The sequence below is a fragment of the Cinclus cinclus genome, chromosome 5 (assembly GCF_963662255.1).
Source record: "Cinclus cinclus chromosome 5, bCinCin1.1, whole genome shotgun sequence".
Classification (NCBI taxonomy): domain Eukaryota; kingdom Metazoa; phylum Chordata; class Aves; order Passeriformes; family Cinclidae; genus Cinclus; species Cinclus cinclus.
In genome coordinates, this window is record NC_085050.1 from 26,647,295 (window position 1) to 26,670,026 (window position 22,732).

At 40.1% G+C, this 22,732-nt stretch overlaps 2 protein-coding genes across 17 annotated transcripts in view; one reads left to right on the forward strand and one right to left on the reverse strand.

The window, feature by feature from the left end:
• FIP1L1 (factor interacting with PAPOLA and CPSF1) overlaps positions 1-10,491 on the forward strand; it is a 39,048-nt gene extending 28,557 nt beyond the window's left edge. For 7 of the 15 annotated variants that reach the window (XM_062492779.1, XM_062492781.1, XM_062492787.1 and 4 more), the window contains 3 exons: positions 4,264-4,483; positions 8,694-8,831; positions 9,588-10,487. In XM_062492779.1, the coding sequence (XP_062348763.1) occupies positions 4,264-4,483; positions 8,694-8,831; positions 9,588-9,735 (506 nt within the window). In that variant the 3' untranslated portion in view covers positions 9,736-10,487. Of the gene's footprint in view, positions 1-4,263; positions 4,484-8,693; positions 8,832-9,587 lie in introns of all 15 variants that reach the window. The other 8 variants (XM_062492789.1, XM_062492782.1, XM_062492790.1 and 5 more) reach the window with 4 other exon arrangements.
• Positions 10,492-11,367: 876 nt separating this feature from the next.
• The window catches only part of LNX1 (ligand of numb-protein X 1), a 64,799-nt gene continuing 53,434 nt past the window's right edge, over positions 11,368-22,732 (reverse strand). For both annotated transcript variants that reach the window (XM_062493514.1, XM_062493515.1), the window contains exons 7-10: positions 21,485-21,662; positions 19,376-19,604; positions 12,533-12,691; positions 11,368-11,503 (exon numbers count right to left, since the gene is read on the reverse strand). In XM_062493514.1, the coding sequence (XP_062349498.1) occupies positions 11,368-11,503; positions 12,533-12,691; positions 19,376-19,604; positions 21,485-21,662 (702 nt within the window). The remainder of the gene's footprint in view (positions 11,504-12,532; positions 12,692-19,375; positions 19,605-21,484; positions 21,663-22,732) is intronic.

A 22,732-nucleotide genomic window follows, 5' to 3' on the forward strand; every position in this document is an offset into this window, starting at 1 on the left:
GTAAGTCCCTTTGCAGTATTGAAAAGCCACAATAAAGTGTGCCTCGGGCCTTCTCTTCTCTAGGATGAACAACCTAAACAACACAGAAGAAATGTTCCAACTCTCTGATAATTTTTCATGGCCCTCTTCTGGACCTGCTCTAACATGTCTTTGTTGTACTGGGGTCTCAAGAGCTGGATGCAATACTCCAGGTGGAGTGTTGCGAAGGCACACAAAAAATCACCTCCTTCAACCTGCTGACCACTCTGCCTTTTGATGCAGTCAGGATACAAGTGGCTACCTGGGCTGCAAACACACACTACTGGCTCGTATTTAATTTTTTCTCACCAGTATCCCCAAGCCCTTCTCCTCAGGGTTGCTTTGAATCAATTCATCACCACTTTGTACCGACACTGAGGATTGCCTCACCCAAATGCAGGACCTTGCATATTGCCAGTCACTACCTCTGTCTTCAGTGCATCTGCCATCCAGCCCCATGCCTAGTGCCTTTTCTTTCAGCTAAATTCTATCGCCTTGCTCCTTGTTCCTTTGAACCCTGGCTGGTGAGAGGAGAAATTGTAGGGAAAGTTTTGTCTGTTTCTGAAGATGTGTGATGTTCAGCGCAGATGAAATATTCAGCAAATCTATTCCAGGTGTTCTGGAGTCTTAAGCATGGATATGCAAAATGACATTTTTGTAATGGCTTGCGGTTTCTTGAAGCTGTAGCAGTTCATGGAGTAACAAGCAGTATTTTGTTGATACTGTAAGGATCCTCATCAGTTATCAAATGTTTGCTTTCATGCGTTGGGAGCTTGTTACGTTTTCAAGAATCCTTGAAAAAAATTAATAAACATCGACTTCACACAGACTTCTTTTTTAGCAGTAATTTAATTGTGTTTTAACAAAAAGATAAAAGCTGAGATGTACGACTAAAGGCATGCAAAGTATCATGAAGAAAGCAGCCTTACTAACACATACTAATGTATGTATGTGGCATCTATAACATAGTCTCCAGTGTAGAATGTTTTTCACTTTGGTATCTCTTTTGTTAGAATTATCTATTCTGTCAAGTATTGTCAGGGATGTAAGAATATTTCCAAGTTTTATGTTGACCTTTAGGGATGATGGCATGCGTGTGTTGTTGCAGCACCAGTTTTAAAGGATGACTGTTACCATCATCATGCTAACATTGAATTTGAACTTCTTCAGCAGGATTAAATTTTTTTTTGCTTTTATGTGATTATGGAGACCAAGGAGCACAGTCCACTCCTATCTTCACAGTGTATCTGGTATCCCTGTTGCAGCAAAAGCTTTCGTATTTGCTGCACAAAGCAATTGTCTGTCTCAAAGCTGTCTGTGTCATAGGGATTTTTGAATCTGTAGAGACTCTGTGACATTTTATCACTGTTGCTCATCTCTTAGTGAAAAATGGTTTCCTAGTCAGCATCATACTCTCACAGTCCCTGTTGTGCAGTGTGATCACTGGTCAGTGTTTAGCAGTGCTCTCTGGGAATCAGAACCTGGGGACACTGAGAGATCCACAGTGCAGCAGGGTACAGATAGCACTGCAGTTTGCAGTCACCAAGTACATTTATTTAATAGTTGCTTTGGATGATAGCACTGAATCTCCAACCTGTTGTCTTCTTTGACAGTCTTCTTCTTTGACAATCTTCTTTGTGCATTTCCTAGCTTTGTCAAAATTGCAGGGGAAGATGTGCAAATGGAACACATTGCAAAAAGTACCAGTCCTGATTGAGGTACTAGCCCTTCTGCCTGTTCAGATTCCTCAGCTCATGCTTCGGTGTCTCTTCGCTTGTGGTCAGTCAGGTTTCCCATTGCAAACCCTTCAGGAAGGTTACATAGTAAAATCATAACTTATAGCTTCAAGAATGTCTGTCTGTTTTGTTTTTGTGCTGTTCCACCACATCTATGTGGTTTCATCAATTTGCGCTGAAATCCTTTCACAATTCAGTGCTACCTTTGCCATCATATCTTTGGCTTTGCTAGAGCTGCGTTTGATCAGCCACTGAAGTGCCTTCTGTTGTATGCTTGTTTGCTTTTTCCTCAAGCAGTTCTCTGGTCTGTGCTCTAAATGTTCTTTATACCTTAGGAACCTGCAAGACATTTAACATTACAGAAACAGTTTGAGAGTCAGTATTTTTTGAGGCACAAGGAAGAAGCATTAAATAGTTTGCCTTATGCCATGAAGCTTTAAGTTTTCAAACCATCTCCAAAACTAGTAATTATTCAAAGCTCTCTTCTTGTTTTAAAAATAAAACCAGAATTAAATTTTTGAAGTGTCTTTCTTCTCGTAGAAATTATTGGAATAATCCATGTAGAAATAACAGAAGTGACAAATTACTTCATTCAGTGTAGAAAAAGCAGAACACCAGTTCATACTAGGAAGTAAGCTTGGGTATTTTGAATAATTCCTCATGAAAATCTAGACATAAAAATGTGCAGTATGTCAAATTACTGGTTTATCTCATTTTTCTGGGGAGAAATACTTCTGTCTGATGAGAATTATTCAGGATGTGATGGAGTATCCAAAATTTATTGTAAAAGTTTGTGCTACCATTAATAATTGATTTGTAGTATACATTTAAAGTTAAGTTAATTTTAGAGCAGAAGACTCAGGCAGCCAGTGTCTCATGTACCATACGTGTATTGTTGACACAGTGGCAAGTCAAGGAAATTAGCAGTCTTTTAAGTCCAGCTGGTTTTTTTGCTATTTCTGGCTGCTTTCCTTCCATGAATTTCACTTCTTGGCAGTGTAATGAACAGTATAATATTGTATTAGGACATTTTTTTCTGTTAACCCTTCATTTTGCTTCTAAACCTGAAGTTAAACATTGTCAAGTATTATATTAGAGGAGAAACCTTGTATAAATGTTTTTTTAAGGAATTACAATACTTTTCATTGCAAATGTATTTTACCAATGAAGTGTTTTTTCCTGCTCCACTGCCTGCTCTAAAGGTCTTCTGTATTCCTCCTCTGGACGCTTGGCAAACTGCTCTCTTAAGCTTTTGCCAAAGCTTTCTGGGGCAGGCATACCCCAGACATTACAGGCAAGGCAGTCTGAACATAGCTGTCAGCAGAAGCCACTGGTTTTTTAACTCAACAGCATTAAATACAGCACCAGTAACACACTTTACGTTGTTCAGTGGTTATTTATGTTAATTGCACTGTTAATCTCTTTGTGACACCATGAAGTCAAGTAAATATTGTTCTCGTATTGTAGATGATGAAGTGGAGCTCAAAACAAACGATTTATTGAAAGTTAGGAAAGCTAGCAAGGCAGATAAGCAGAAAGGGAGAAGTCCTCAGTACTGTAAGTCCACTAGAGAGTGCTGTTTCCAGCTAAATCCTCAGCCCTTGGTTTTTCCTTTGCAGGATGCGTTCACGGGACTCCTGGCAAGGGAGGGCAGGGCGGATCAATTTGGGCATTAAAAGTAGCAATTCTGTATTTCACTGAAGTTGGCAAAAAGCAGTGGAGAAGCATGTTCCTCCTTCCCATTGCTAGCTATGTAAAAAAGCTTGGGAGACAGTGTTAAGACTTCCTTCTTAACATCTTAACGTGTCACTTCTAGATTAAGACTATGCTTAATTTTCTTAAACTGTTACATTTTAGTGTTACATTAGTATTTGTGCCAAGTATTCATAAATGTTATCTAACGGAGCACAAGTGGGAGCATTATTTCTTCTCTCGAGAGGGAATTTATTTTTAAAGTTCCTTTTACATCTGCAATCAGAAAAGTATGACAAAGCATTGTACAGAATATAAGTTAGTGAATGAGAACTTCATAGCTAACATTGTATTTAAAATGCAATGATTTTAAAGTACAAGGGATAAAATTAATAGCATTTAAATACAAGGCTGGAAATGTCCTTTTTCTGAACTATATTTTCAGAGCACCTGAGTTTCAAACACAGTTTCGTTTTCTGGTTGTTTTTGTTTTGTTGCTCCCCCAAAATAAATCCATTTGACTACATAGATTCTTTGAGCGAGTATTGGCACAATTTTTTTTTCCCCGAAAGTGTTTAGACCGTCTTTGGGGTATATACCATGGTTCTGTACATCCTCATAAGAAGTGTTTAAATGAGTGCCAGAAGCTTTTGTAATGATCCTGGAAAAAATATGCAGTGTTCGCTTAGAATTAACGCTAATGTGAAAAGGGAAGATTTAAAAATGTCATTGGAGGAAACCGACAAATGTGTTTTCATGCACAAGTTTTCATTGTGATACTTGATTTTTTTTCTAATGACTACATCTCTTTCTTTAGTCGCCTTTCCACACCCTGCAGGTTCTGCACCCTCATGGTCCAGTCTTCTGGACACCAGCAAACAGTGGGATTACTATGCACGAAGAGAGAAGGATAGGGAACGTGAGAGAGAGAGATCCAGAGACCGGGATCGTGACCGGGACCGAGACAGAGATCGAGACCGTACCAGAGACAGGGAGAGGGACCGAGATCACAGTCCATCCTCAAGTGCTTTCAACAGGTCTGTGAAATGTCCTGAATGTGCTGTAACTCTGCTCAAAACGCTGTCCCTGTTCAACAGTGTTGTCAGCATTCAAATTCAGAGTTCTGCTGTGGTGTGGCTTCCTCACCTTCACCCTTTTCGCTTGGAAACCGTAATTCTAAATTTCTACCTGTAAAACAGAAGCAGACAAAAAGGACAGTATGCATCCAAATTGGTCATAGTGCTTTACGGGTTAAAGGTGATTTAAGTCTTGAGAATGTCTGAAATACCCATCTCTTTTTGGCATCAGTAGGTCTAGATAAAGTCTACATAAATCTACAGAAGTACCAAATGAATTTTAGTTGCCAATTCAATACTAAGAGCAGTGTGTGGCAACATTTGACCTTAATTAATGATGTTAAATACGTGCTAAAATGGTTAATGTGGTTGGTAAAAATGGCCGAATAATAATCTCTTTTTTAAAACTATTATTTCAAGGTCAAGAACTTTTCTTTAATTTTGATGTTGACTATCAAAATCATGTAAGATAACTTTATCCAACTTTCTAATTTCTTTTAAAAAAGCTTCAAATGTTCTGTGGTTCATGTGCTCAAGTACAAAGCATTTAATGTTGAGCTCACTATGGTTTCATAGAACAGAGGTCTATTAGTTAGCCAGGTTTTTCTAAGTTTCCTCTACTTGTTATCTACTGTGCTTTTTGGGGTAAATATCTGATGCTTTTCTCAGTGTTCGTTGTTAAGTTTAAATTTTTGCAGAATATATGTGTTAGCTATTAGGCAGATTGTTTTTACTAATGGTTTTAAGGTGAAGGGGATGAGAGCACTGAGAGTTAACGTTACTGTGGTTGAGAGATGACATTGTTGCATGATGATTGTTAGCTGAAGACCCAAACTGGGTGCAGGCTGGGGGATTTTCCATGTATGCTGGTGTGGTGATGTCCTCTCCTGTGCGTGTGTGCTTCGTTCCAGGGTCAGTTTCTGAGAGCTGAAGACCTATCTAAACATCTGTTTCTCAGACAGCTTGATTGAAGGCTAGAAAGAACCCTGGTCATTCAAGGGTGCTTGAAATGAACCTTAATAGCTTCCAGGCCTCAAGAAATCTCTGTGCTGCTGCCAGAGTTATCTGTAAAGGAGGGGGAAGAGCAGGCCTCGACTTTTTTATGTGACTAAATTATCCACCATCTGTAGCAAAGCTGTTGCCACATGGCTGTGTAAGAAAATGGGAGGCCCTTAACTAGGATAAGTTGGTTTGGGAACCACAGAAGAGGTGGGAGAGGCTTAAGAAAGAACATGCAGATATAACATTTCTTAAGAAGGTTTATTTTCAGTTCTGTGCACTTATGAAAATAAAATGAATGGAGCTGTGAGGAAGAGAACATGAACTGTTTTAAAGACTGCACAGCTTTATAGCTTTTATTTATATTCCCTTTGTTTAAACTTTGATCAAGTGGTACTTTGTTGGGGTTTGTAGTAAGCATCAGGTTTAGCATTTCACAGCTCAGAAATTATGGCTTTCAATGCTTTTAGCAGTTGTTTTCTAGACACATAGCCTGTGTTTTTGCTACAGCATTTCTAAAAATTACAGGAAAATAGGATTATTTTTATTCTATTTTAACCAAAATGTGGTTTAAAAATGAACTTTCAGCTGTCTTTGTATTCTTTGTATTCTGCTTTTACTCTGCTATCCTCAGAGAAAAGTGTGCATTTTTACAATGTATCTCACCCTGCTCTCTTGAGAAGATGCATTATTTTTGGACTGTTTACCTTCTGCAAAGGTTGGGACTTTATTTTGCTTGTTTGGGGGGTCGGGGGGTTTGTTTTGTTTTGTTTTTTTATTTTAGTGGTTTCAAGTCAATTAGTTACCACTAAAAATGTAGACATTGGAATTTGATTGATATGTTTCTGTTTTGTGGTTCTTCCTCAGCAATTTAAAAAATTTAAAAAAAGAAAACTAAAAAAACAAACCCCAGCAACTACGTTTCTAAGGTCCTGGAACTTAATAATCTCATGCAGAAGAGCAGATGAAGCCTGGCTGGATTGCAGCTTTACAGGATTTGGTGTCCTGGTGGTCAACCAAGTGAACAAGACTCCACAATCAGTGTGCAATAAAGGCCAAAACCAATGAGCAGCATTATTGCTCCTGAAAGCTCCCAGCACACTGGTCTTGGCAAACTTGACTTTTTTCTTTACTTAGAGAAGTTGTTTATTTTCATCAGACACACTTACAAGCTGTCATGGTTCTTTAGTAGTTTGCCAAAAAAAAGTATAAATGGAGTATCAGTAATATTTTGAAGCTTTTCCAGAGTGTTTTAAAAAAACTGGGTAACGGAACAAATGCAGAGTGTGAGTTACCATTAAGGGCTGTGGATCTCATCTCTGAAACCAAGCCACAGGACTATAAGTAGCCATCTAATTTCTCATGGCAAGCTTATTAGAAGTAAGTGGTAGACATTCAAATGTTAACTTTTTAATTAAATACTGATCATCAAAATATTGGTTTTGGGAAGCAATATCAGACATAGGATGAAACTACAGTTGCACAGAGAGGCTGGGGAGTCTCCATCCATGGAGATATCCTGAACCTGGCTGGACATGGTACTGGCCAGCTGGTCCTGATGACCCTGCTTTACCTGGGGTTTGGTCCTGAGGACCTCCACTCATGCCTTCCAACCTCAGTATTTGTGCCATTTGAGCACAAATGTGCTTTGCAGGATTCGATCAGCTTACTCTCAGATCTGAGGTTATAAATGCCTTATAAAATCAATGAAGTTGTATTACACAGTGGCAGATTATAATTTTGAGTTCTGCAGTTGTAGGTGTGGTTTTCCTGGTCTTGATGTGTGAATACTTTTTGTGTCCCTTAGAAAAGCAGAATTTTCTATGGGGCGGTTAATGCTTCTCTGCAGTGTCTTAGATTACTAATTTCTGACATTTGCTTAATGATGTAATCATACAGGGTTTCATAAAAAGACTGGTGCTGTTGCTTCAGGTGTTCCCCCTTCTCACTCTGACTTTTAATGCATGGCTGTAATAATCATTAATGTAATATCCCCACTTGGGAAACGGCCAGAGGATCCAAGTTGTGGCAGATAAAATGGGTTTGATCTCAGCTCTCACTGCTCCAGGACATGAGAAGTCTCTTCAGGCTTGAGCTGTGCTCTCTGTGTGATCTGTCTGATCTGTTCTGCTGCTGTGGGGACCTCAGGAAGATTCTTTCAATGGTAAATGTTGGCAGAGACAGAAACAATTGCCTTTTGTTAGGTCAACAGTATCTAAATTGTTACTGATTTTACTTCTTTTGAAAGATTGGTTACGTTGTGCCTTCCTTTAGGACTTGGTGAGGATCTCCCAAACTCTGGTCAGAGGAGATTTCGTGTGGTATATAAATAATTACGCTAAGTTGATTTGTATTGAAGTTGCACTGTTAAATGATGCTGGGTGGGATTTTCTTAGTAGAGAAATGATGAAATGATCATGCCTTTTTCAACTATGCTAATGGAGCATTTGAGTCGTGTTGGCTAACAATGGACAGTGTTCTCTTTATTTTTTTTTTTTATTTCAGTAAACTCTCTAGAACTGCCCTTTTCATCAAGCCAAAATATAAAAATATGTTTTTAAGTAAGGCCTTTGAATTCTTGTCTAACTTGTGATGTTTAGGAGTTTTTACCAACATTGTGACAGGGCAATCCAAGAGAGGTGTGGAAGCTAGAGACATCACTAGCACTGGAGAAAACTTAATTTCAAAAGCAGCCCAAAACATTTAGTGTATTTTACTTTTTGTACTTAGCTTTTCCTTTTTTTGAAGCAGATATAAGGAAATAGATAACTGTACCAAAATCTAATTTTAATTTACTCAAATTGTATAATAGTCAAAAAGTGTGCTGATAAGTGCTGAATGTTTCAAAAACTGATCTGAAAACATTACTGAAGTTTATGTAGGATTGTATTTCCTTCATAGTTAGATACAAGTTCAAGGTAACAGCTTGATTATTTCTATATAAACTTAATGGGACACTGTTGTATTCTTTTTTCTTTCATTTTTAATGAACAATTTCCTTTCAAAATTGCATTAACTGCACAAGTCTAATGTGTAACATGAAGAACTTTATTGTTGTTTAAGCACTAGAACTCATGTAGACATCCAGAAGCAATATTAAGATTTTCCTGTCATTTAGCTTGTTTTACTCCTTGGTCTTACTGTCCTGAAAAATCTCTTCTTTCTGAATCAGCGATGAAGAACGCTACAGATACAGAGACTATGCAGAGAGGGGCTACGACCGCCATAGGACAAGTAGAGAGAAAGAAGACAGACACAGAGACAGGAGACACAGAGAGAAAGAAGAGACTCGACACAAGTCATCTCGAAGGTTTGATTTCTCTTTTTTCTTTTTTTTAATAGGGTATGAAAGACTTGCCCAGTTTTAAAAAAAAAAAAAAAAAGTAAACTTTTAAAAGAATCCCAAACAAACAGGAGATTTGTGGAAAGACTGTAAACACTTGAATGTGCTACTTGGAACAAGTCTGCCATATAAAATGTAGACAGACAAAAGGCAATACTGACCCTGGGTAACCTCATATTGAGTGATGTTTGTGACAGTCAGTATGTGAACAGAAATTAGGACATTGGGGAAAGAAGGGTAAAAATGGTAAGTCAGAAAGAAGCAGAATGATGCAGACATTCAGCAGTATGAACAGAACAGTTTAACAGTCATTCTCGGTACGTAGCATAATCCTCACAGTCACTTGGTAGAAATTGTTCTACATGATCCATTTTAAGTTAGGAATAAAAGTCAAGTCCAGAAAATGGGGTCAACAAGAATGTGAAATTATTAAGGAATGCCAATAGGTACCTGACCTAGTTAAAAGTATCACTATTAGAATATGGGTTACAAATGTGAAAAATTCCATTTTTGCCACAAAAAGTATGGGATGGATAGATGTATGTTCCATTCCTAGAAAAATTCAGTGGTGCACTGACATGCAAAAACTCTGAGTTGGGAGCAGATGGCAGTTTTCAAATAGGAATGCAGAAGCTTTTTTTTTTTTTTTTTTTTTTTTGGTACTTTGTAATTAAATAGGGCCTGAAGTGTCAAGTGTTTGAGGCATGTTTTCTCTGTATTTAGTAACAGCAGGCGTCGTCACGACAGTGAAGAAGGGGATAGCCACAGAAGGCACAAACACAAGAAGTCCAAAAGAAGCAAAGAAGGAAAAGAAGCCAGTGGTGAACCTGCTCCTGAACAGGAAAACACTGAAGCTGCCCCTGTGGAATAGGCTTGTGTGATTTTTGCCTACTTGCATATATATTAGTGCCAGAAATAGATTACTATAAATCTTGTTATTTTTCTGGGAATTATAATAATTTGCTCTTAATCTTGTTCTGTTAGTTTGAAATCAAAGGTTACTTTGTTTTTTTGGTTTTTTTTTTGAAAATAAAAGAACGAATTTTTCATGTTAAGATTCTTGGACTGACTTTCTTTTAAGAAACAGTGAAAAAACATCTTACAGCTAGAGGCTTATGCTCTTACAATATAAGTAGGGCTTAAATTCTTTGTATTAAATTGTCTCCTTTTTTCATAAGCCAACGGGAAAGTCATTATTTTACTGACTTTAGAAACAGTGTGCATTCATTTTATTATGTACCCAACATCTGGAACACTGTGGGTTTAGCATGGCTTTTGGAGTCATATCTGGAAAGGTCATCCGTTACTACAGGGACACACAGGAACTGCAGGCTCTTCAAAAGCCTTGTAATAATGTGAAGCAAAAAAAAAAAAAAAAATAGGGAAAGTGGGAAAGGTGCCGATTGTTCTTAGTTGAATGGAACACTGAGCATGGTGATGATAAACTTGGTAATTATGTCTGGTTTATGTGGGTGCATAAGGATGAATTAAGTTGGATAATCGTTCCTGCTGCTCTTCAGTGGCTTAAGAGAGAGTTCATTTTAGTCTTTGTTCTAGGGGAACAGCTGCCCTTAACATGATAAAGATTAACAAACATATCCTCTTCCCACTGCAAACTTGTGAGATGAAAACAAGACTGTGGAACATGAGTAATTTGCAGAGAAAGACAAAGGACTATTTCAAGAGGCATACAAGACCATCATCACTTTCAGATTTACTTCATGCAGAACAGTATCAAGTGTGATTGATAAGGCAGTCCCACAAAAATGTTACTGCTATTCAAAAGATTTACTTGATAGCGTTAGCAGGGTGCAGTATACTTCCTTAAAAGCAACGTTCTCTATAAAAATCCCAGATTTAATAGTTTTACTCAGAACAAACCAGGGTAACGAGGTAATTTGGTTTTGGATGAAAAAGATGTCTGTACAAGTACACAGTTACAATTATTTTTAATTATTTTAGAAATTTCATTCACAGTTTTACAGACTAACAAACAGTACCTGAAAGTCTTGAAAATACCAGCTTCATGCTGACCATGAAAAGGTACACATAATCAAAGTGCTATTAACGTGTTGGATAAAAACCTTCACCTGATTATTGCAACTAGAAAAATTGCAAGAAATATTTTCATAAGTTATTCAAGGTTTTCTTTTTGTAAATCCAAATAAAGTGGGTGAGCAGAAGCTGTTGCTCCTTAGACTTCATTATTATTATAATGCATTAAATAGATATATAGATATGTATAAAAAAACAACAAAAAACCCTTAAGAACACAGGGAACGAAGGACTTAAGTCTGTAGCTTGGACCACTCTGAAGTGATTTTTTGATGGGTGTCACTGCTTTGCCTAAACTTGACTTTTCTTGACATGCAGGTTGAAATTTCACAAACCTTTTCTTTATAAATACATACTTGACCCCCCCAAAAAAGCAAAGACTGATGTTCCTTTTTTAAATTTTTTCCCCATGTTAAGATACTTGTCATACTCTCCATGAAGACTTGTTTTATAAAAATGTACCAGGCCAGGACACAATTGTGAGAGTAATTTTTCCTTTTAGTTCTTTGAGCATCCTTGCCAAGCAGGCATGCATCATTCCTGATGTGTTCCTGCCATTGACAGCAAGGAGGATGTCACCACATCTGAAAAAACAAATGCAAAACAACAATTAAACAAAGTGACTTCTTATCTTAGATGTTTTCAAATGCCAAAGCACATCCTTAAGCTGGGGGAAGGGGTGGAAATGAGTATTATGGATCCTTCTCTGGCTAACTACTGTTCATGGATAACAGAATAAAGCAGGTGAAAATATTTCACCTTTTTGGGTTTCTTACAAATTTATAATTAATTAGACATATTTGAAAGAAAACATGATATAATTATTCTGATGGTCATTCTGATGAATCATCATTGCAGAATCACAGAAGGGCTTCAGTTGAAGGGACTTCAAAGATAATACAATTCCAACCCCTTTGTTCTGGGCAGGGATACCTACTAGACCAGGTTGGTCAAAGCCCCAGCCAACCTCTCCTTGAATAAGGAGGAGGCATACACAGTTTCTCTGGGCAATCTGTTCCAGTGCCTCCCACCTTCACGTTAAATAATTTATTTTTAATATCTGGTCAAAGCCTACTGTCTTTCAGTTTAAAGCCATTGTCCCTTGTCCTAGCAGTATGTACCCTTGTAAAAAGTCCCTTTCCAGCTTTCTTGTAGCTCTCTTTAGATGCTAGAATGATCTGTGTTCTGAACAACTGTGTCTTTTAAGTCTGGTTAATTGATGTAAGTTTGTGCCACGATTGTGCATTTAGTCTTTTCAAGTGTGTCGGTGTTTGCAGGGAAGGCGTTTGGTTGGGGTGTTTAGAACTGGATATGTGGGGAACCTCTGGCATGCTTTGTACAGCCCCAGAGATCAAATTGACTCTTCCTTTAACTTACTGACATACTAGTGGATTGCTCGACATCTGAACACATTCTGCTACAAAGTAGATCTGTTAAACTTCAGGATGCTTGTGTCCTGTTCCAAGATCTCCTAAAGTTAGTTCTGTATAAGTGAGTCCTTCCCCTGTCCTTGCCACTGCCTTAATGAAAAATTGGTTTTTTTTTTTCAAACCCCCACAACTAGAAGAAAAACTTACTTAAATGATGCTTTTTTTTGAGACAGTAATAATTACCTAATCCTGCCATCATTATATGCTGGTGTTCCCCCAACAATGGATTTGATAAAGAATGGTTTGTTCCCAGTATGTTCTTCATAACCGCCTACAATGCTGAAGCCAAGACTTCCAGATGTATTTCTTCGTAATACAATTTCTTTGCAGCTGTACAAATACCTGAAATAAACCAGTTGAATTAGATGTGTTATAATTAACTTTAGATTCTGATGAACCATTAATAATGAATCTGCCTTTTCATGCACCCATAGAGTGTTTTTAAGAGTTAAAGTACTGCCATCTTTCCACTGTATTAAGCACCTACACTTCTGTTTCTGTAGTACTGCTTTCCTGTTATAGCCAGATAACCAGTTATCCCAAAAGTAAAATTAGTAGATAGTCTTGGGCTAAAGTATTGAATAAGGTTTTTTTTTACATGGTAGAAATCTGTGCAAAGGATCTAGTTGGTGTGATGGAGAAAAGCACTTAAGCCTGGAATTAATGTTTGTAAATCAGCAATTCAAAAATCTGCATTTCTTCTACCTTGTACAGCCCAGTGACTTGTTTATCTTCCAGACATGAGCCTGTATGTGATTAATTATGCCAAAGTGCTCAGGCACTTACTATTGTGGAGCATGTCAAAGGGAAATAATTTTAGGGCAAATGGAATGAACTACAAAAATGACAGATGACACAAAGATAGGTATTGGTGGAATTTGGGATCCTGAGGTTTTCTTCTTGAGTAACCTGGTCAGTCACAGCATGGAAGATGAGAGAAATTTATCCATGTGAGTCAGTGCTTTGGAGCTTGTCCTCGCTGTAATGATTAACACAAGATTTTGTAGTAAGGGAACTGGAATCTGCTTCTCCCTCCATTTGTCTTTTGAATGTATCTTATGCTTATCAAAGCTTAGGTTCCAAAACTAGGAATAGGGGAAAACAAGAATAGTGTTATTAGATTCCTAAATGTGTCTAATGGTATGAGGACATTAATTTCTGTTTCCTTTTTTTTAAAAAAAACCAAATTAATTTCTTGTTGGAGAGTAGGCAATGCAAACTTCTGTCCAAAACACCTAACCAAGTTATCACAGTGATGTCCACAGGAATGACTGAAATTACTGAATGACTAAAAATGTATTTGTTACTCCAAATCTTAAAATATAGACTGACCTACAGCAGGCAACTATTAAAAACTCTATCCAGAGACTTTTTAGGTTTCTAAGAAACACCTGACACTTCTGTAGAAGGATAAATAGCCTATATCTTAAAGACTGATATGCCTGGTTTAAAAGTTGCATTTTAAATAGTGCATTTGCTGCCTTTCACAGCAGTAATACTAGATTGGTCCCCCAGGGCCTACAAATATTCACTTGCTGCCAGGATGGTAGGTATGTAATATTTGCACAAGAATTCACTGGTTGCTAATGTAAGAAACAGGTGACATTTGCTTCTTCCTCAGCAGCCAGGCTTTATTACTTCACCGTCTGTGGACTTCTTCAGCATGCAAAATCACTTAAACTCTCTATGTTTAATGGTACTTATCAAGGTCATGACCAAACAGTGCCAGGATTCAGCCATTAGCACTATAATTCGGTGTTGATTTTGGGGCAGAGGTGTCTGCTGCCCAGTGCTGCACTCACTGCCTCAAGGAGCACATTCCTGAAACTGAAAGGTAATCAGCTAAATCCTAGAAAAGTAGTGAGCAAGCAGGTAAAGGCAGGAGGATAAAAGGCAGTGAAGCCAAACATGCCTCATGTGCCTTCTATACATGCAATCTATAAGGTTATTAGTTGCATGGTCTCCATCAGTCCAGAAAGCATAAATACATATTTGCTGTCACAGTGTATGATAAATTTAAGTAAAATAGACACAGCATAATAGCATTAGGATTTTTCTCTCTGCCAGAGCAGAGGAAACACATGGAAGCCAAGGAGCAGCAGAGAGCAGCCATTCTGTTGCGACTCCAAGCTCCTGTGCTGCCTTTTGCCTTACCAAAGGGACTGGGTGTCACCTGCTGTGAGGAGAAGGCAGCGGAGGCATGCAAGTCAGGAGAAGAGGTGCTGGGGTGATGGTCAGTTTGGGAAACCCCCTTTCCTCCCCTTTTCACAGAGTGCTTACAGACTTGTCTTCTTTGGTTCCCAATACCCAAATTGGTAATTAAATATTTTCAGTTCTGAAAGCCAAGTCTGTTTTGGCCATGACAATAATGATGGACGGATTTCCCTGTCTTTTGTCCAATTAATTTCCTCATTCTCCCCCTTGTCACTCACCCTGTGGGTGTTGATGCAGGCAGGCCCAGCCCATCACGACAGCCATAGCTAGAGACTGACTCTTAAAAGAATAGGAGTGTCTAGGATGTGTTTATGGCTTTAACTTGACTTTTCTTACCTCCATCTCATGGGATAGAGGTATAAGTATGGCAGTGCATCATCCATCACCTGTTTGTCAGCACTGCCACAACTGTGAAAGGGATGCTGACTGGCAAAAGCTGAGCTTTATATAATGCAGTTATAGCTTGCTCCAAACTGTTCCGTGCCTAAGCAGAAATGCCTGCTCTGCCTAAGCAAAGAGCAGCCCACTCCAAGGGAGTCCATTCTTTTAGGGCTGCTTTAATCATAAAGACAAGCTACAAAGTACCATTAGAGAAAAAAAAATAAAATCGTATGAAGATTCTTAGTGTGTTTGAGTAGCTTATGTTTCTGTGATAATGAAAGCCCCAGCCTGGGTGTTTTGACCCAGTCAAACTACTGTAACCCACTAAACTGCAACTGCTCTAAGGAGAACCATCTCTTTGGAAGAGAGCAGCTCACAGTCTTCTGTCTTTATCGCTAAATACTCCAGAAAACAAGGATAAAGAATAATTTATGTGTGAACCTGCCTCAGATACAAGATTTGGGGATATACAGTGTCTACCCACTGGGTCCTATCCTAAACAATACTACAATTGAGCATCAGTTACTGATGCATGAGGAATTTATAAGTGCCTGTTTTCAAGTACTTAAATGCAAATTCCCTGCTGATTTTCATGAAGCACAAGTAGCCTTATGCTGTAGGAATGAAAACCTGCCCAACTGCAAGAGGATTTCAGCAATAACAGCTATGAAAAGGAAAACTCCCTCCTCCCACCCCATTACAGTACACAAATGGCAGCTGAGTAAGTAATATTTGAGAATTGCTTCCACCAGCATCCCACAGCCTGGATTCAGTTACTTTGGAGGTGTTTCTGTCCTAATTTCATGTTTTACATCTTGTTCTACCCCAGCTTTGCGGAATTACTTTGGCCACCTTGTCCCTTTCTCATCTCACTTTTCAAATGAAGAAAAGCACTCGTGTAAAGTACTAATGTTTGTAAATGTTCTGACAGGATGATCTAAAAAGTATTCTAAGTACTAGCTGAGGGAAGGAAATGTGAGGAGAGCAAAGAGAGGAGAGCAGGAAAACAAGCAATGGTACAAGCAGCATCACAGAGCTGGGGAAATGCTTTTCACCAGCTGTTCCCCGTTATTTCCTTTGTGCATGCTTCACAACAACATGTCCCTCGACCAATAAAGGAGTTCTGTCTTCCTAAACAACAAACAATTAAATTAGCTACCCTGAAATAAGCCTTTGGTTGAGAATGCTTAAGGTCCTGCATCACTGCTTCCTCCCGCCGCCCAGCCCGCAAGCCCCTCTGCTTGCGTGCAGGCCAAGTTTTGACAGATGTCAGATGCACATGTGCACGTATTTTATAACCACCACATATTGGACCGTACTACAGAAAGAACAGAGGAGCTGTTTGTGTATTATTAAGCCATACAAAACAGAGAAAACACAATTCTAAGATTCACAAGAAAAGGACAAAATGTTAAATTAGCAAGATGGCTTTTCCAAGTCTTTGAGCTTTGGTTCAAGAGATCAGATAACTTGTATGATTCTGCTGCTACCAACTTCATCCAGAAAAATTATATCATTCCCTAACTCTCAGTGTTTGTGTCTCTTGTCTCTACCCATCTCTGCAATATGCATGCAGTCCCTGGGAAAGGAAGAGTTCTGTTCTAGTATGGAAAATCAGGCATTTACAGTAAGCTGCTTTAAATCATGTAACTCTTATTAGTATTAGCCTGTTTTCTACTTCACTGGCCATTGACAGAAGTCTGTAGACATGCTCTAGTCTTTAGTTCAACTTAGCATATTTTATGATACCACTCAGAGGATTTTCCTCAAAATTTCATGTATTTGGAACCAAGAAGGACTCTCCTGTCTCCTCAGTTTCCTGAGCTAGAAATCCCACTCTAAGTTGTGAGGTCAAGCTGCCTCTGAACACCCCACCTTTCTTGCTGTGAACAGATACACATACTGCACTGCCAGGGCTTGTCTTGAGCAACATCTTTCCCTTCTCAAACAAATTTAAATAATCTACTATCCATCCTCCTCATTTTAAAAATGGTGCATGTTCCTGGCCTACCAGTTTTACTGCCTTTTCTATTTATTCAATTTTTCTTATGTAGGTGTGCCCCTTCCTGCCCATCTTCCCAAGTACTTCGCATGATACTACTGATATCTTGGAGCAGTCCTACTAAATTGTTTTAATTAAAGTAGGTGATTCTTCAACATTTTGCCCTATAACTGCACTTTGGGCAGTTTTTCCAAGATGGACCTGTCAGACATCTGTTTAGACAGAGCATAATTTTCTCTAACAGCCTGGAAAATGTCATGAGACTGCTGACAATATCTTGGGATATAGTGAAATGTGATCCTTGCAAAAGGCAAACTGAAAGCCAGAGAAAGGTCAAATGTTCAACCTGGAGCACAGTGAGTTAATATGATACACATCCTTGTGAGAGAACTCCTTGAAGGACTTTCAGACATCTGATGTGGGCCCTGGAGAAGCAGAACAATAAGTGGGTGAGCACACTTATGCTGGGGAAGACTGAAGGTTCTGCTAATACCTATTGCTAGTGAGCAATCCCAAACCTGATCCTCTTGTGCCCCTACTCAGCCAATCAGCTGCTAATAACAAGACAGAGCACCTTTGTTACTGTCACGTCTAATGTGCATTGGTCCCTGTCCCAGGCACTAGTCTGATATTCAGAGCAGGGTCCCCACTCAGCATACCATTGTCCCCATGTCTCTTTTGAAGGAGAAGAGCCGTGCTGTGCTCTGTGCACAGCCTCACAGCTGGGGATAGAGTTACAATGAGCTCTTGTCTCCAGCCTTCCTGACACTGGGGCTGATTTTCCTTCAGACAAAAGGAGTTGGAATGCCTTCACACATGCAGCCTTCAGATCAGGAAGGCTAAAGTGAGCTCAGAAACTGTTTCTAAAATGGGAAAACCCATTTTATTGCCAAATTGCAAAGTGGAACTCTGAGATGTGAACTCTGGGTGCAAGTCTGCCTGTGGAGCTCTGTCCTTCATGTCCTCTACCATGCTAAGGCTGTGGGGACTTTCAGGCAGCTGTGAGTAGAAGATGAAGACCAGACAGCTCAGGTTTTTTACACAGCCCAATGAAGGTGGCATAGGCAGGGTGAGATTGTTTCAGTCCATCTAGCAATGGATGGTGATAGAAGGCAAGACTCAGCACTGCAGACTGCAGCATCTATAAGGCCTCTATTCTGTTGCTGTCTCTTCACTGAGAGCATTGCCCATGCTCTAGTCCCTTCACCATGGTGGTCAAGCTCAGGAGTACAGAAGAAGTTAGTATGAATGAGGATCTCCCTGGGCCTGCCTGTCTTCAGAGAGACTGAGTGAGGAAAATTTGCCATTGCCTGGGGTAGCAAGTTAAGGAGCATTCATTTACTGCATTTTTTTTTGCTGCTTTTCTTTCGCAAATATAAAGATGTAATCCTCTCTACTGGAGGAGAAGCATTTTGCCTGTGGGTGACACACAGCCTGCCTTCTTGAAGTGCTTCAGCACATGTTATACAGTCATTAGCATCAGACCAAGCCCCGAAAAACCTCTGACTCTTACAGCAGACCTTGTTGCAAGGTGAATGAGCTCAAAATGGCTCCAGCTACAAAGAAGGAAACCTGTTATGCAAGAGTAGGAAATGAAGAGGACTCCTGAAACTGTGCCTAGAGAAAAACCCACCTGTTCTGCAGACCATGTTTTCCTGTCCTCCTGTAAAAGAGAGACACTGAACTGCTGCCCGAGTTAGGAGTACAGTCAAGAGGAACTCATAAGATAAATGCTTAATTTCTTAAAACTGGGTATCAGTTTCAACTCTGTGATCCCAGCTTTGCATATTCACAGATTCACCATACGTCCTCATTTCATACTTTCTGGGATGTTGCAGAAGCTGTAGGTATTACACCGCGCACACTGAGAGCTTAGCGACCGGCGGTGTGGCTCTTATTATCCTTGCTGAAATGACAACACAGCTGCTTCCTGTGTATGACAAATGGACTTCTTTCAGGCGGGGGTGGGGTTAAAAGAGGTGATTTGGAGATACTGGCCAACTGCATGAACTTTGCAACATCTGGGTAAAGTCAAACAATTCAGCTGGATTTGGCTAAGAAGGGCTGTGCAGCTTGAGTGTTGCAGGAGGGGTATCTCTGCCTTCTGCAGGGTGGTTGAGCCTAGACTCCAGTTCAGCAAGCTCCTGTATCCCTGCAAAATTTTCCTTTCACTCCCTAGGTGTCAGATATATTTACAAGATTGAAACAATTCAGTATCCTATCCTCCCTCACAAAGGGAACTGCATGTCTATTTTGTCATGTACATGTACCCATTTACAAAAGGGAGGTATTTAGAGTCAGTCAGTGTCAGAGCCTGGATTTAATTAAGATGTCAGTGCACTGAGTCAAGCCAAAAGAAAGAATTGCCAGAAAATACAAATCTTTCCTCCCACTCCCCGTCAGCAAGAGGTTGCAATCTGTGGACTTACCGTGGCAGCCCCAGCCACATAACCCAGGATGGTGACCACTCGCTGCTCTCAGAGGTCACCTGCGTGTCCTCAGGGGGTGGCAGGTGACCCCGTTCCTCCTGGGCTTCACATGCTCTCATCTCCAGGGCTTTGAGCACCACTGAGGAGTTGGTGTTCTTCAGCAGGGCGACAGCCTCACTCCGGCTGACTCCTGTCAGATCAATGCCGTTCACGTTCAGGAGGATGTCACCTGAGACCAATAAAGCAGATGATAAAAAGCTCTGCAAGTGTTTCCAGGATCCCTCTCCACCTCCACAGACAAGTGAGTCAAATCCACGGCCGAGAACTGGCTGCCTGACGAGGTTTATTGTTAATCCTATCGTTTAACATGGCTGTGAAGCATATGCTAGTAATCATGCCACAGGCATGAGGGAAGGGCATAGATTCCTGTACCTCTAAATTTTGCATGGCTGGACAGAGGATTTGTCCTGGTTTCTTACCATGTCACGTCCTGCATCTGGAGCTGAACAAACAGCTGGGGTCCTGGTGTACCAACAAGCTTGGGTATTGGTGCCTAGTACTGGGCCGGGTCTGTGGAACCACTTCCAGCTAACAACCTTTGTACTCAAGCTAAGCTTGAAACCCAGCAGCTCAATGATGTTTTTTCTCCCAGCTCTCCCTTAGCTGAGGACTGCCACTCCGACTGGCTCTTCCTGCTTTGCTTTGTGGAATAATATGTTATTATTTTCATATTAATGCCTGTTTGAATGGCTGGAAGCCGAACCATCTTTCACTATGCCTTATTTATAATACAGGCACAGCAGATACAGAGGAAAATGCAAAGATGACCTCAATTACTACAGGAAGAACAATAAAGGCATCACTAATGTAATGCAAGCAACCACAGAGTCAAGTGCTCTGCTACCCTTCATAGCAGGCGCCCATGCCAGGGCTGTCCTGGGTGCCCTGTGTGCTTGGCCTGGATGCCTCTCGAGGCAGGGATGTATCACTGGAAGTCCAGGCACTGCAATATGAACATTAACCTCTTCTTGTGGTCTGGCCCCAGTGAGAAGGACAACAGCCTAAGAGCTGCTCTAAATCCGAGGCCTATGGCACTATTGTATGATCACATATTCATTTGTTTCTAATTTTATCAAATTAACTAGGCTGAGTTTTCCCTGCTGCCTCATGATGAATATTTTGGAAAGCGCATCCCACTGAGAGGCAGTCATTTCCCAGCAGGAGGAAAGGGGAAACCTGCTGTTTTGCTCCTGTTGTCATGTTCTCACATGGGTTTCATTGAGCAGACACTAAGAGGAGGTTCCCATGTGTGCCAATACTGGGCACTGAGACCCAGGTTCATGGGGTCTGACTGGGTTGCAGCTATTCTGTCCCATTTTTGGGTGCCTCCGCCTCCTTCGAACTCAGGATTTCCCTCCAGCTTCCAGACGGTGACTGGACCAAAGGAGAACATAGGGAATGAAGGGTAAGTGATCTGTGTCATTGCTGGATGCAGGCTCCTAAGGGACTTGGCTCTTGAAGATGTAACATCCTGAAACCTGAGAGTTTCATCTTTCCTCTGCTGCCCAGCTATTCCCGTAAAACCAACTGATAAAATATAGTCTTCCTCTTGCTCTAAAAGCTTATTCACACAGAAGGGGAGAAATGACCAGCTTTACCACTCTGTTATACCAGTAGCTAAATGGGGTTAGGAAGCCAATGTTTTCAGACAGGATGTTGAGCCACGAGGCACTAATGTGGCTTCTTATATAATAGGAATTTTTCTCCTGTATATTTCATTCAAATTCATGAATGCAATGACAAATAAGCACAAAAAATTACTTTAAAAATACACGAAGGCTGCACAATGAATGTATCAGGAGTAAGGAGATGGTGGAAAGCTATTTATCCTTTTTTTCTACCAGAATATTCCTACATTCTACTTCACAGAGATGATTACTGCTGCATATTATGCCTTTTCTGGTAGCTGATTTGAGACCCTCTGATGCAACAGATCCCAAAAACTGTAGGATTGCTGAAGATGTCAGAATGTGAAGTTCTTTCATTGTCACTCAGTTTTCAAAAGAAGCTCTTGATTTAAAGCAGGCTTTCAAAATCACCCCTTTTTACCTGTTTTTATCCTGCTGTCTCTGCTGATCACTCCTCCAGGTTCCACACTTATCACATAGATAGGCAAATCCCATTCCCGGTTAGATGCTCCACCTGCCACAGTCATTCCCAGTGATTCTGTGTGATCTTTCCGGACAGCCACCACCTTCTCATGGCAGGTGACAGTGTGAAGGGTGCTCTGCAATGAAGAAAATAGCAACAACCAACACAGGTTGTGGGAATGGTGGCCTCCCTGACAGCTTTGGCATTTTCTATCAAAACAAATATTCATGGAAGTAACACCAAGACACTTCCCAGCCACCTGGCCTGATGGCAGGCAGGACTGCCTCAGGGGTTTAAGCATCTGCAGTCAAAGCTAGCATCAAGATAACTGTGTTTTAATAAAGTCAAAGTCAGGCACTGCTCCCATCAAAGCCAGAGTTGTTTAAGTGCTAAGGCTAATACAATAAGGTTCTTGAAATGTAAATAAGGAATTTGATTTTAAAGGAAAGTGAAGTTCTAGATAATAATATCACTAGTGGTCATCATATCTTTGACTATCAGGCTGTGCTTATCTTGCTGCTTGCAGTCTGAGTGTCATCTGTGATATAGTTAGTGAGAAGTAGTCCTCTTAGGTTTGAGGAATGAAACCATTGGGGACATAGTAGAAGAGACGTATTTTGTTTTATCTTCCAGATATCTGTGTTTCTGTATAAGTTATGGGTGGAAATACACTTGAAGAATAAGTGGTTTTGCTCAGGAAAAGGACATTTACAGTGAAGAGCCAGCAGTTTCCAGGGTGCTCTAAGGGCTTATGCTTGAAGGGTCACTTTGGGACAGTCATCCTTATATGTGTATGCCCCTGAACAGGAAAAGTTAAATACACACAGCTGGCCATGCAATAACTAGTGCATGAGTGAGGGTAGGACAAACACACAGGTGCCCTCAGGGTGGAGAATCACTGCAATGCAAGCTCCAACAACACCTGTGAACTGAATGTCATGTTTACCATGCACTCAGTTCTTACAGAAGTGTTCAAAAGGCAAATAAAAACTGGATTTAAATGTTAATTGCTTTGCTTTCCTTTAAGTATTTTATAACCAATGCTCCTGACATCAGCTCCTGACTATCCCAGCCCCACTAGAAGGAACAGCATCATCCACTCCAGGCTCATATATAATAGCACGCTTCTAAATACAGTTCAAATGCATATTTAGAAGACTCTTCTCATTCACAAATGTGACCTCACATCGGTAATATGCAAAAATA